We start from the raw sequence: 14,463 nt of genomic DNA, 5'->3' as shown, positions 1-14,463 counted from the left end.
GAAGATTATAATTATACATCCACAACTGATCAAGACCAGAGCTGTTTCCCATGAATTATGCCAGGAAGTGGATTGTTCCACAAAATGTGTGTGTATTTGTTATTCCCTCTGATATTTTATGTATAAATTATGCACTTATTCAAAAGGCACCTATTTTGGGGAATGACTCAAAATGTACTACAAAATTGAAACTTGTGTTAAAATTTAACGTTGATCCATTAGAATATTATTGAAATGTTGAACAATATGTATTATTCCAAGTAAAATGTCACTTTTATTTGCAATCAACTTGTCTGTCAGATCCTCTTGTGTGTGTAACGGATGTGAAACGGCTGGCTAGTTAGCGGTGTTCGCGATAAATTTAGTTTCAATCGTGACGTCACTTGCTCTGGGTCCTTAAAACAACGACCTGAAAAATACTTATTTTCAACCAAAACCGAACAAGCATAGTCGTCTTTTCAACATCTTTTTAAAGACGTTTTCTGGGTGGGCAGCTTGCTCCGATTCGGAATATATTTGTGTCCCTTTTCTTTCTAGCTGGCAAAATAAGTGAGCTAGACTTTGTTTGATCCTGCCATACGTCGATAACATCGTTTGTTTGTCACTGGTATGGGCTAAATATCCTAAACCTAGACCGTGATGGCAGCAAGCTAAAACCAGGGGGAGATCATTCAGGTTCTGTTTCATCTGCTGCTGGCTTAACGTTTTTTTCACATGTAATTTATTAAATGAGATTTGTATTCCCTAAAGATTGTAATTGTGTTAGGACTTTTCTTCAATATTCATCAAAAATTATCAGCCGTTTTCCACACCAAAATGTGAACTACAATTTGGTGCACACCAGTTTACTATGTACAGTAAGCTCCCCATGTGTCAAAATTACGATTTTGTGTTAGTGGTTTATATATGCGGAGAGTATAAATTGTACAATTGTAAACGAATAAATAATGGTTCAAGATAGAACCCATGTATATTAGTTAATATACTGCACCAATCACATAAATATATGATCGGGTCCATTGTCTTCTATTTGGACTTTAAAACGCAGACAGCGGGCGCCGCCATTTTATCAGCTCGTGAGATTTTTGTTTGACACACAAAACCAATAACATTAAACGAACTCAGAAATCTCAAATAAATTGATTTTTTAAAATTACCTTGACGAAATGGTGTACATTAAGTCAGACAAACCCAAAATCTCAAGCTATATGACTTGTAAAATCGTTTATCACGACACAAATTTAACATAAGAAACCTGGCAATCCCTTGACGGATTTGTAACCTATCATGTTATGACATGTTCTTTCGATTTTAGATAGCACGTTTAAACTATTACCTACCTGTAGTAATAAATAGAAATTGAGACAAAAAGCACCGTCTTCACAGCACAGATTCTGAACAATGGTGTGCGGCCATAGAGATAGATAGAGGACTCATCTTTGTTTGTCGTTATAGCGTCCGTGATAGAATGCGCAGCGGCACTGAGGGGATTCGATTAATCTGGCCTGGGCCCCCGGATAGGCATGTTTTGCACGGATTCGTTTTGGCCAGGTGCCACATTCAAAGCCCACAGGGAAGTCAGGTTCCAAACAAAAGTGATGTAATTAAGCACTTGGAGTAATGAGTAGGATTCTGTGTTTTCACATGAAAAAGTTATTGATTTTGATAAAAAGCTTTATCTGCCTTCCCAATAAAACCTGGTTTTAAAAATTAGAACAAATATTTTTGTACAATTGATTTTTTTGGATGATGCACCATGCTGCCTTGTTGACAAAATGACCGAAAGGCGCAGATTACTGTTGCTATTTGAGAAGGGCACTAAATCCCTTGCCACATTTGCCTGTTCACCGTTTACATCACGGGCCATAGACCGGTGCCCCGTGGCTCAGCATAATCCCTATTGACGAGCCAGCTGGAGATGACTCCAACAGAGTCAGGAGGGATCAGCCAATGAAGTTGGAAGTACCACCCAGTTGACTACATTAAAATGGTGGAAGCCAGCAATGCATTGAGTTATAATAAGAACGAGAGACAGCCTCCAAGATGGCCGACCGTTGTTTTGAACATAATCTACTCACGGTCAGATACGCCTATTCAAGGAGGCTGACATCTTGCTAGTTCCGGTTTCAGGAGCCAATTAGTAAATGCCCGTGACGGTCTGTGCCGTTTAAGATACGGGAGGATAGTTATTTTTGAATGAGCATGGCCTTATTTCTATACAGCATATTGGATGACTATCATTCATTTGCCATTCACCAGCACCGCCTTGCACACTCTTGCCTGTATCTATCTGATCTGGGGTGTAATCATTAGTCCAACAGTTGCAAACAAGAGTTTCTATTGGACAAATTCTGGTATGTTTTTCTTTCTTTCGTTTGGTTCCATTTAAGGAAAGTTTTTCAACAGAATCGGTGGAATAAATACACCCCTGATCACACACAAACACAGTTCACTTTCAAAGCAGCCACATACAAACACCAGATCCTGGACTATCCATTTACTTCAATCAGTCCGTCTCATCTTCCAATGTCAGGAATCCATCACATTGAATGAGCAGGTCCTGGACAAGAGCGCGTGAGAGATTTCCATTGTTTTTCCTTCTGTATGCAGCACAAGCTCTTCCATGTAATAGCATGAATATACAACGTTAATAACTAGCTGTGATTTGTGGGGGGAAATCGGACTTGAAGACAATTCATGAACAAATTCCATTGATACGTTTGGCACAAAGGTGATAACGAAACTGTCTTGAGCTCTTCAATAAGGCCATTCTACTGCCAATGTTTGTCTATGGAGATTGCATGGTTGTGTGCCTCGATTTTATACACCTGTCATCAACGGGTGTGGCTAAAATAGCCAAATCCCCTCATTTGAAGGGGTGTCCACATACTTTTGGCAATATTGTGTGTAAACAGTAGCCAATAGAATCAAGTGAGTTCTGTTTTGCTACTTGTAGGCTACTTTCTGTAATGTGTCTCAATAGACACTGAGTGTATAAAACATTAGAAACACCTTAATGCTGAGTTGCAGTGTAGCCTAGTGGTTAGAGCGTTGGACTAGTAACCGGAAGGTTGCAAGTTCAAACCCCCGAGCTGACAAGGTACAAATCTGTCGTTCTGCCCCTGAACAGCAGTTAACCCACTGTTCCTAGGCCCTCATTGAAAATAAGAATTTGAAGGTTAAAAACAAAAACAAAAAAAATTATTGGGGCATGTACTCTACAAGGTGTCCAAAGTGTTCTACAGGGATGCTGGTCCTTATTGACTCCAATGCTTCCCACACTTGTGTCAATTTGGCTGGTAGTTAGCTGAATTCACTAATGTTCATGTAACCATTCCTGGACAATCCCAGCCTTGTGGCATGGGGCATTATCGTGCTGTTAAAAATCATGAGAACACTAAACAAAATACCAAGGAGAATGAACGAAACAGTCCTGTCTGGTGTTTTATGTTTACAATCACCCATGCAACACAATAGAAAACAGGCTTCCTAAATATGGTTCTCAATCAGGGACAATGAATGACAGCTGCCTCTGATTGAGAACCATACCAGAAAAATACAGAAATAGAAAATCATAGAAAAACTAACATACACAACCCACCCAACTCATGCCCTGACCAAACTAAAACAAAGGAACTAAAGTTAGACCGTGACAGTACAACTAGTCACCCCCAAACCAATTCTTTCTTTGGCCGCCTCTCCTTCCAGTTCTCTGTTCCTTGTTATGTCTTTGTTTTAGTATGGTCAGAACGTGACTATCACCTACAGCTGAAAATAACTTTTGGTTATTGGATCGGCAGTCACTCACCAGCATTCCTACCTGAAATACAACTTTCCTGAATTGGATCCTTGGTTTGTACCCCATGAGGCAATTCAACTGATCCCAGGTGCTGCTCCAGGGCGCCGCAGACTGAGAAGAGGTGTGCAGTGTGGACTTTTGATTCGACTCACGGTAGGTTTTGACCAGAAGCAGAACCTATTCAAGTAAGTATTGCCACTGTGTGTTGGCTGATGAGCTGCTAGCTAGCAATTTTACATACTAGTGTTAAGTTAAATATCAGCTGGCTAACGCCATATTAGCTTGTTATCTTAATGTTCACCTATTTATCATTGTAAATTAAAAATTCATTACCCAGATGCGTTTGTAGATATCAGCAATGGAAGAGGGTGAAAGGATTTTCTTCTCCAGCTGTCAGAAAAGGAAAACTATGAAGACCAACAGAGATAAGTCAGGGCTGTCTAATTGGAATATAATGAAGATTGATTCTTGATGTCTGTCCTCAGATATGGAGAGCTATGAAAGCCTGTCTGCAGATGAAGAGGTCCCAGTGAAGGTCCAAGAGACTGCAGGCCCATCCTTGTGTGCCATAGGATTTGTGTGTACTTATGTTAGCACATGTTGTACACAACAATACAGTTACAATTCACACACAATGTAGGCTACAAACATACTAAATCAAATCAAAGTTTATTTGGGGCGGCAGGGTAGCCTAGTGGTTAGAGCGTTGGACTAGTAACCGGAAGGTTGCGAGTTCAAACCCCTGAGCTGACAAGGCACAAATCTGTTGTTCTGCCCCTGAACAGGCAGTTAACCCACTGTTCCTAGACCAGTTAACCCACTGTTCCTAGGCCGTCATTGAAAATAAGATTTGTGAGGTAGCGGTCCTGCTGCTGGGTTGTTGCCTTCCTATGGCCTTCTCCACATCTCCTGATGTACGGGCCTGTCTCCTGGTAGCGCCTCCATGCTCTGGACACTACGCTGACAGATACAGCAAACCTTCTTGCCACAGCTCGCATTGATGTCCCATCCTGGATGAGCTGCACTACCTGAGCCACTTGTGTGGGTTGTAGACTCCGTCTTATGCTACCACTAGAGTGAAAGCACCGCCAGCATTCAAAAGTGACCAAATCATCAGCCAGGAAGCATAGGAACTGAGAAGTGGTCTGTGGTCACCACCTGCAGAACCACTCCTTTATTGGGGGTGTCTTGCAAATTGCCTATAATTTCCACCTATTGTCTATTCCATTTGCACAACAGCATGTGAAGTTTATTGTCAATCAGTGTTGCTTCCTAAGTGGACAGTTTGATTTCACAGAAGTGTGATTGACTTGGATTTACATTGTGTTGTTTAAGTGATCCCTTTATTTTTTTGAGCAGTGTATTTGGTCAATAACAAAAGTTTATCTCAATACTTTGTTATATACCCTTTGTTGGCAATGACAGAGGTCAAACGTTTTCTGTAAGTCTTCAAAAGGTTTTCACACACTGTTGCTGGTATTTTGGCCCATTCCTCCATGCAGATCTCCTCTAGAGCAGTGATGTTTTGGGGCTGTTGCTAGGCAACACAGACTTTCAACTCCCTCCAAAGATTTTCTATGGGGTTGAGATGTGGAGACTGGCTAGGCCACTCCAGGACCTTGAAATGCTTCTTACGAAGCCACTCCTTCATTGCCCGTCTTGTATGTTTCCTAATATTTGCTCCCACAGTTGATTTCTTCAAACCAAGCTGCTTACCTATTGCAGATTCAGTCTTCCCAGCCTGGTGCAGATCTACAAAGTTGTTTCTGGTGTCCTTTGACAGCTCTTTGGTCTTGGCCATAGTGGAGTTTGGAGTTTGACTGTTTGAGGTTGTGGACAGGTGTCTTTTATACCGATAACAAGTTCAAACAGGTGCCATTAATACAGGTAACGAGTGGAGGACAGAGGAGCCTCTTAAAGAAGAAGTTACAGGTTTGTGAGAGCCAGAAATCTTGCTTGCTTGTAGGTGACCAAATATTTATGCCCACTTCATGACTGTCTTGGTGTGCTTGGACCATGTTAGTTTGTTGGTGATGTGGACACCAAGGAACTCGAAGCTCTCAACCTGCTCCACTACAGCCCCGTCGATGAGAATGGGGGTGTGCTCGGTCCTCTTTTTCCTGTAGTCCACAATCATCTCCTTTGTCTTGATCACGTTGAGGGAGAGGTTGTTGTCCTGGCACCATACGGCCAGGTCTCTGACCTCCCCCCTATAGGCTATCTCGTCATTGTCGGTGATCAGGCCTACCACTGTTGTGTCATCGTCAAACTTAATGATGGTGTTGGAGTCATACCTGGCCTTGCAGTCATGAGTGAACAGGGAGTACAGGAGGGGACTGAGCACGCACCCCTGATGGGCCCCTGTGTTGACCCCTCCTGTCTCAGCCTCCAGTATTTATGCTGCAGTAGTTTATGTGTCGGGGGGCTGGGGTCAGTTTGTTATATCTGGAGTACTTCTCCTGTCCTATTCGGTGTCCTGTGTGAATCTATGGCTCTCTAATTCTCTCCTTCTCTCTTTCTTTCTCTCTCTCGGAGGACCTGAGCCCTAGGACCATGCCCCAGGACTACCTGACATGATGACTCCTTGCTGTCCCCAGTCCACCTGGCCATGCTGCTGTTCCAGTTTCAATTGACCTGAGCCCTAGGACCATGCCCCAGGACTACCTGACATGATGACTCCTTGCTGTCCCCAGTCCACCTGGCCATGCTGCTGCTCCAGTTTCAACTTCCACCTGACTGTGCTGCTGCTCCAGTTTCAACTGTTCTGCCTTATTATTATTCGACCATGCTGGTCATTTATGAACATTTGAACATCTTGGCCATGTTCTGTTATAATCTCCACCCGGCACAGCCAGAAGAGGACTGGCCACCCCACATAGCCTGGTTCCTCTCTAGGTTTCTTCCTAGGTATTGGCCTTTCTAGGGAGTTTTTCCTAGCCACCGTGCTTCTACACCTGCATTGCTTGCTGTTTGGGGTTTTAGGCTGGGTTTCTGTACAGCACTTTGAGATATCAGCTGATGTACGAAGGGCTATATAAATAAATTTGATTTGATTTGATTTGATTTGAGGATCAGCGTGGCAGATGTGTTGTTACCTACCCTTACCACCTGGGGGCAGCATGTCAGGAAGTCCAGGATCCAGTTGCAGAGGGAGGTGTTTATTCCCAGGGTCCTTAGCTTATTGATGAGCTTTGAAGGCACAATGGTGTTTAATGCTGAGCTGTAGTTAATGAATAGCATTCTCACATAGGTGTTCCTTTTGTCCCGGTCGGAAAGGGCAGTGTGGAGTGCAGTAGAGAGTGCATCATCTGTGGATCTGTTGGGACGGTATGCAAATTGGAGTGGGTCTAGTGTTTCTGGGATAATGGTGTTGATGTGAGCCATGGATCAGCTTTTCAAAGCACTTTATGGCTACAGACTTGAGTGCTACGGGTCGGTAGTCATTTAGGCAGGTTACCTTGGTGTTCCTGGACACAGGAACTATGGTGGTCTGCTTAAAACATGTTTGGTATTACAGACTCGGACAGGGACATGTTGAAAATGTCAGTGAAAGCCTGTTTTGGTAAAAAGGGCCTGGAGAAATGTAACCACTCTCAGATTAATAGACGCAATAACTGACCATCCGTGATATCAAAATGATTTTTGTTAACCATGTTGTGAGTGTACAGTGTTTGTTTACGTTTACAATGTTTACAAACATTGGAGAAAAACAAGCTTATATGTTGTGTTCTCATGGGGTGTGACAGTTAAACTAAGCTCATGAGACATTCCTAAGTTATATTCTTGAAGAATCAATGGGTATATATAATTAATTAACAAGTTTTAAAAAATGGGTGTAGCAATTACATATTGCCCCTTTAAAGCAATCACAGGCTGGAAAGGGCCTTGGTACCAGTCTGGTTTCTTGATGTATTCAGGACAGTCACTTTCCTACACTTGATAGATATTGTACTTCCTGTGGAACACAACTTCAGAAATTAGCTGGAAAATTAATAAAACAAGATGAATACTGTACGAAGAGTGAACTCAATTCCAGATTACATTCTGAGCGTATGACGAAAACATGAATTGTTATAAGATTATCTTCCAGCACTCTAACCGTTCAGTATTGTGCGTGTGTGTGTCCTCAGCTCTGAATGAACCCACCATCGACTACGGTTTCCAACGACTACAGAAGGTCATCCCTCGGCACCCTGGGGATCCAGAACGCCTTCCAAAGGTACCAGTCACATTTCCTGTTCTTCAAATGACCAATCAGTCCACAGCCTTGTACACTAACTGTCCTGTCAGAGTCTATCAGTCACACTTCCTGTTTTTCAACTGACCATTTAGTCCACAGCCTGTACCCTAACTGTCCAATCAGAGTCTATCAGTCACACTTCCTGTTTTTCAACTGACCATTTAGTCCACAGTCTGTACCCTAACTGTCCAATCAGAGTCTATCAGTCGCACTTCATGTTTTTCAACTGACCATTTAGTCCACAGCCTGTACCCTAACTGTCCAATCAGAGTCTATCAGTCACACTTCCTGTTTTTCAACTGACCATTTAGTCCACAGCCTGTACCCTAACTGTCCAATCAGAGTCTATCAGTCACACTTCCTGTTTTTCAACTGACCATTTAGTCCACAGCCTGTACCCTAACTGTCCAATCAGAGTCTACACGTCTAAACCATTACGACCAACGGATCATTTCTCTTTAGATGTGTCAGTTTATCCTCTCCAAATCAAAATCCAATCAAAGGTTATTTGTTATGTACACAGTTTAAAGCAGGTTTAACTTCTTGCGTCGAGCCATCCCGGATCCGGGATCGTGAATAGAGCCTCAAGCTCATTACCATAACACAACGTTAACTATTCATGAAAATCGCAAATGAAATGAAATTAATATGCTAGCTCTCAAGCTTAGCCTTTTGTTAACAACACTGTCATCTCAGATTTTCAAAATATGCTTCTCAACCATAGCAAAACAAGCATTTGTGTAACAGCTAGCGCAGCTAGCGTAGCATTTAGCGTTAGCATCAGCAGGCAACATTTTCACAAAAAACAGAAAATCATTCAAATAAAATCATTTACCTTTGAAGAACTTCAGATGTTTTCAATGAGGAGACTCTCAGTTAGATAGCAAATGCTCAGTTTTTCCTGAAAGATTATTTGTTTAGGACAAATCGCTCCGTTTGGTGCGTCACGTTTGGCTACCAAAAACAAAAGAAAATTCAGTCTTCAAAACGCCGAACTTTTTTCCAAATTAACTCCATAATATCGACTGAAACATGGTAAACGTTGTTTAGAATCAATCCTCAAGGTGTTTTTCACATATCTCTTTATGATATATCGTTCGTTGAAAGCCTCCTCTCTCCTCTCAATCACTGGATGACTGCGTTTGTAGATTACGCACCAATTTAGACAAAGGACACAGGGCGGATCCCTGGTAAATGTAGTCTCTTATGGCCAATCTTCCAATGATATGCCTACAAATACGTCACAATGCTGCAGACATCTTGGAGAAACGATAGAAAGGGCAGGCTCATTCCCGGCGCATTCACAGCCATATAAGGAGACAATGGAAAACAGAGCTTCAAAAATTCTGCCCATTTCCTGGTTGAAGTTTCATCTTGGTTTCGCCTGTAGCATGAGTTCTGTGGCACTCACAGATAATATCTTTGCAGTTTTGGAAACGTCAGAGTGTTTTCTTTCCAAAGCTGCCAATTATATGCATAGTCGAGCATCTTTTCGTGACAAAATATTGCGCTTAAAACGGGCACGTTTTTTTATCCATAAATTAAAAGAGCGCCCCCTATATCCAAGAAGTTAAAGCAGCTCCTTCAACAGGGGAGGGTCACTCCTACATATTCAGCTGAACCAGCTGAACCTATCGTACTGTAGCCGTGTCGGGTCACTCCTACATATTCAGCTGAACCAGCTGAACCTATCGTACTGTAGCCGTGTCGGGTCACTCCTACATATTCAGCTGAACCAGCTGAACCTATCGTACTGTAGCCGTGTCGGGTCACTCCTACATATTCAGCTGAACCAGCTGAACCTATCGTACTGTAGCCGTGTCGGGCCACTCCTACATATTCAGCTGAACCAGCTGAACCTATCGTACTGTAGCCGTGTCGGGTCACTCCTACATATTCAGCTGAACCAGCTGAACCTATCGTACTGTAGCCGTGTCACTCCTACATATTCAGCTGAACCAGCTGAACCTATCGTACTGTAGCCGTGTCGGGTCACTCCTACATATTCAGCTGAACCAGCTGAACCTATCGTACTGTAGCCGTGTCGGGCCACTCCTACATATTCAGCTGAACCAGCTGAACCTATCGTACTGTAGCCGTGTCGGGTCACTCCTACATATTCAGCTGAACCAGCTGAACCTATCGTACTGTAGCCGTGTCGGGCCACTCCTACATATTCAGCTGAACCAGCTGAACCTATCGTACTGTAGCCGTGTCGGGCCACTCCTACATATTCAGCTGAACCAGCTGAACCTATCGTACTGTAGCCGTGTCGGGTCACTCATACATATTCAGCTGAACCAGCTGAACCTATCGTACTGTAGCCGTGTCGGGTCACTCCTACATATTCAGCTGAACCAGCTGAACCTATCGTACTGTAGCCGTGTCGGGCCACTCCTACATATTCAGCTGAACCAGCTGAACCTATCGTACTGTAGCCGTGTCGGGCCACTCCTACATATTCAGCTGAACCAGCTGAACCTATCGTACTGTAGCCGTGTCGGGCCACTCCTACATATTCAGCTGAACCAGCTGAACCTATCGTACTGTAGCCGTGTCGGGCCACTCCTACATATTCAGCTGAACCAGCTGAACCTATCGTACTGTAGCCGTGTCGGGTCACTCCTACATATTCAGCTGAACCAGCTGAACCTATCGTACTGTAGCCGTGTCGGGTCACTCCTACATATTCAGCTGAACCAGCTGAACCTATCGTACTGTAGACGTGTCGGGTCACTCCTACATATTCAGCTGAACCAGCTGAACCTATCGTACTGTAGCCGTGTCTGGCCACTCCTACATATTCAGCTGAACCTTATCGTACTGTGGCCGTGTTGGGTCACGACCCTGCAGATCCAGCTGAACCTATCGTACTGTAGCCGTGTCGGGCCACTCCTGCATATTCAGCTGAACCTTATCGTACTGTGGCCGTGTTGGATCACGACCCTGCAGATCCAGCTGAAACTTATCGTACTGTAGCTGTGTTGGGTCACGACCCTGCAGACCCAGCTGAACGACCCTGCATGACCCAGCTGAACAGGGTCATGAGAGTGTGTGTGTGTGTATGTGTGTGTGTGTGTGGATTCATGAGTGTGTGTGTGTGCGTGTGTGCATGCGTGCGCGTGCACGTGCGTGTGTGTGTGTGTGTGTGTGTGAGCTGCAGAAAAGCAGAGTGTAAATTGATTCTTTGGGAAATAATAAATATACGGCACTTTATCTTGTTATACGCATACGTACCCTGTCGCCCACCCCTCCGCTAGCCTTTCCCAGCACCCCTCTTGTTCCCATCCTACCCTCCCTGACCCAGCTGCTCCTGGCTGTTCCTGTCCTACCCTCCCTGACCGAGCTGCTCCTGACTGTTCCCATCCTACCCTCCCTGACCCTGCTGCTCCTGGCTGTTCCCATCCTACCCTCCCTGACCCAGCTACTCCTGACTGTTCCCATCCTACCCTCCCTGACCCAGCTACTCCTGGCTGTTCCCATCCTACCCACCCTGACCCAGCTGCTCCTGACTGTTCCCATCCTACCCTCCCTGACCCAGCTACTCCTGACTGTTCCCATCCTACCCTCCCTGACCCAGCTGCTCCTGGCTGTTCCCATCCTACCCTCCCTGACCCAGCACCTCCTGGCTGTTCCTGTCCTACCCTCCCTGACCCAGCTGCTCCTGACTGTTCCCATCCTACCCTCCCTAACCCAGCTACTCCTGGCTGTTCCTGTCCTACCCTCCCTGACCCAGCTGCTCCTGACTGTTCCCATCCTACCCTCCCTGACCCAGCTACTCCTGGCTGTTCCCATCCTACCCTCCCTGACCCAGCTGCTCCTGGCTGTTCCCATCCTACCCTCCCTGACCCAGCTACTCCTGACTGTTCCCATCCTACCCTCCCTGACCCAGCTACTCCTGACTGTTCCCATCCTACCCTCCCTGACCCAGCTACTCCTGACTGTTCCCATCCTACCTTCCCTGACCCAGCTACTCCTGGCTGTTCCTGTCCTACCCTCCCTGACCCAGCTGCTCCTGACTGTTCCCATCCTATCCTCCCTGACCCAGTTGCTCCTGACTCTGCTCTGCCTGGTCCTTAGGAGAGAAACACAGGCACTGACCGTCAGCACACACAAACACACATATACTGTATGGACCTACAGTAGGCTGTCTTCTATCTCACCTGAAACTACTGAAATGACTGAAACCAACCTGGACTCTGGTGAGGGAAACGACTGAAACCAACCTGGACTCTGGTGAGGGAAACGACTGAAACCAACCTGGACTCTGGTGAGGGAAACGACTGTTCTCATGACATTAGTAACTAGAGTATCTCCAGTCATTACAGAAGTGAAAGTAAGGAGACGGTACTGTAGGACGTGGGACCTATCAGAGAAGACTGAGGGAGGGGAAGTGGAGGATATGGTACTGTAGGACGTGGGACCTATCAGAGAAGACTGAGGGAGGGGAAGTGGAGGAGACGGTACTGTAGGACTTGGGACCTATCAGAGAAGACTGAGGGAGGGGAAGTGGAGGATATGGTACTGTAGGACGTGGGACCTATCAGAGAAGACTGAGGGAGGGGAAGTGGAGGAGACGGTACTGTAGGACGTGGGACCTATCAGAGAAGACTGAGGGAGGGGAAGTGGAGGAGACGGTACTGTAGGACGTGGGACCTATCAGAGAAGACTGAGGGAGGGGAAGTGGAGGAGACGGTACTGTAGGACGTGGGACCTATCAGAGAAGACTGAGGGAGGGGAAGTGGAGGAGACGGTACTGTAGGACGTGGGACCTATCAGAGAAGACTGAGGGAGGGGAAGTGGAGGAGACGGTACTGTAGGACGTGGGACCTATCAGAGAAGACTGAGGGAGGGGAAGTGGAGGAGACGGTACTGTAGGACGTGGGACCTATCAGAGAAGACTGAGGGAGGGGAAGTGGAGGAGACGGTACTGTAGGACGTGGGACCTATCAGAGAAGACTGAGGGAGGGGAAGTGGAGGAGACGGTATTGTAGGACGTGGGACCTATCAGAGAAGACTGAGGGAGGGGAAGTGGAGGAGACGGTACTGTAGGACGTGGGGCCTATCAGAGAAGACTGAGGGAGGGGAAGTGGAGGATACGGTACTGTAGGACTTGGGACCTATCAGAGAAGACTGAGGGAGGGGAAGTGGAGGAGACGGTACTGTAGGACTTGGGACCTATCAGAGAAGACTGAGGGAGGGGAAGTGGAGGAGACGGTACTGTAGGACGTGGGACCTATCAGAGAAGACTGAGGGAGGGGAAGTGGAGGAGACGGTACTGTAGGACGTGGGACCTATCAGAGAAGACTAAGGGAGGGGAAGTGGAGGAGACGGTACTGTAGGACTTGGGACCTATCAGAGAAGACTGAGGGAGGGGGAGTGGAGGAGACGGTACTGTAGGATGTGGGACCTATCAGAGAAGACTGAGGGAGGGGAAGTGGAGGAGACGGTACTGTAGGACGTGGGACCTATCAGAGAAGACTGAGGGAGGGGAAGTGGAGGAGACGGTACTGACATGTGACCTATCAGAGAAGACTGAGGGAGGGGAAGTGGAGGATATGGTACTGTAGGACGTGGGACCTATCAGAGAAGACTGAGGGAAGTGGATGCCTTTAGTTGGACGTACACATGTCTCACTTCATTAGTTCACATTAGTATTTACAGCAGCATCAGCCGTGTAATATGCAACCAGGCAGCTATATAAGCCATCGCTCCATAACATTACCCCCTCCACTCACTCACTCACTCACTCACTCACTCACTCACTCACTCACTCACTCACTCACCCACTCACCCACTCACTCACTCACCCACTCACTCACTCACCCACTCACCCACTCACTCACCCACTCACTCACTCACTCACTCACCCACTCACTCACTCACTCACTCACTCACCCACTCACTCACTCACTCACTCACTCACTCACCCACTCACTCACTCACTCACCCACTCACTCACTCACTCACTCACTCACTCACTCACTCACCCACTCACCCACTCACTCACTCACTCACTCACTCACTCACACCCCCAGCATTTCAAGCCATTTTGCCCTATAGGACGCCCTATAGGACGAGGTTTGATTTGTAAAATAATCTGACACATGGACTTGGTCATTTTCACTGCGTTAGTTTACCTCTTACATCAACATGGAGTGACAAGTCACATGTTGAATACATTCTCCAACATCTCATAACGTTCATAGTGGTGAGAGGTAGCTTCTAGCAGGAAGTGATGATCTGATGATGTCATCAGGCAGCATCCCCCCCCCCACTGACGTGGTTATCTGGGTTAGTACTGACCAGCCCACCACTCCCTCTACCACCCCTACCACCCAGCCTGGCTGCAGCTGTTCTGGGGAGGACAGCCCTGATAAACCTCTGTAGGTAGTGATGGTGACTATGCCAGTTGGGTCTGTCT

At 46.0% G+C, this 14,463-nt stretch overlaps 1 protein-coding gene across 1 annotated transcript in view; it reads left to right on the top strand.

Moving 5' to 3' along the window:
- The window catches only part of LOC109880020 (uncharacterized), a 234,318-nt gene that overhangs the window by 179,548 nt on the left and 40,307 nt on the right, over positions 1-14,463 (top strand). Inside the window, exons 12-13 of the mRNA XM_031807688.1 lie at positions 3,740-3,743; positions 7,849-8,018. Of these exons, the coding sequence (XP_031663548.1) occupies positions 3,740-3,743; positions 7,849-8,018 (174 nt within the window). The remainder of the gene's footprint in view (positions 1-3,739; positions 3,744-7,848; positions 8,019-14,463) is intronic.

Source organism: Oncorhynchus kisutch, linkage group LG28, assembly GCF_002021735.2.
Source record: "Oncorhynchus kisutch isolate 150728-3 linkage group LG28, Okis_V2, whole genome shotgun sequence".
In the NCBI taxonomy this organism is placed as follows: domain Eukaryota; kingdom Metazoa; phylum Chordata; class Actinopteri; order Salmoniformes; family Salmonidae; genus Oncorhynchus; species Oncorhynchus kisutch.
Note: the sequence above shows the minus strand (reverse complement) of the source record. Positions and strands in the feature narration are given on the sequence as shown.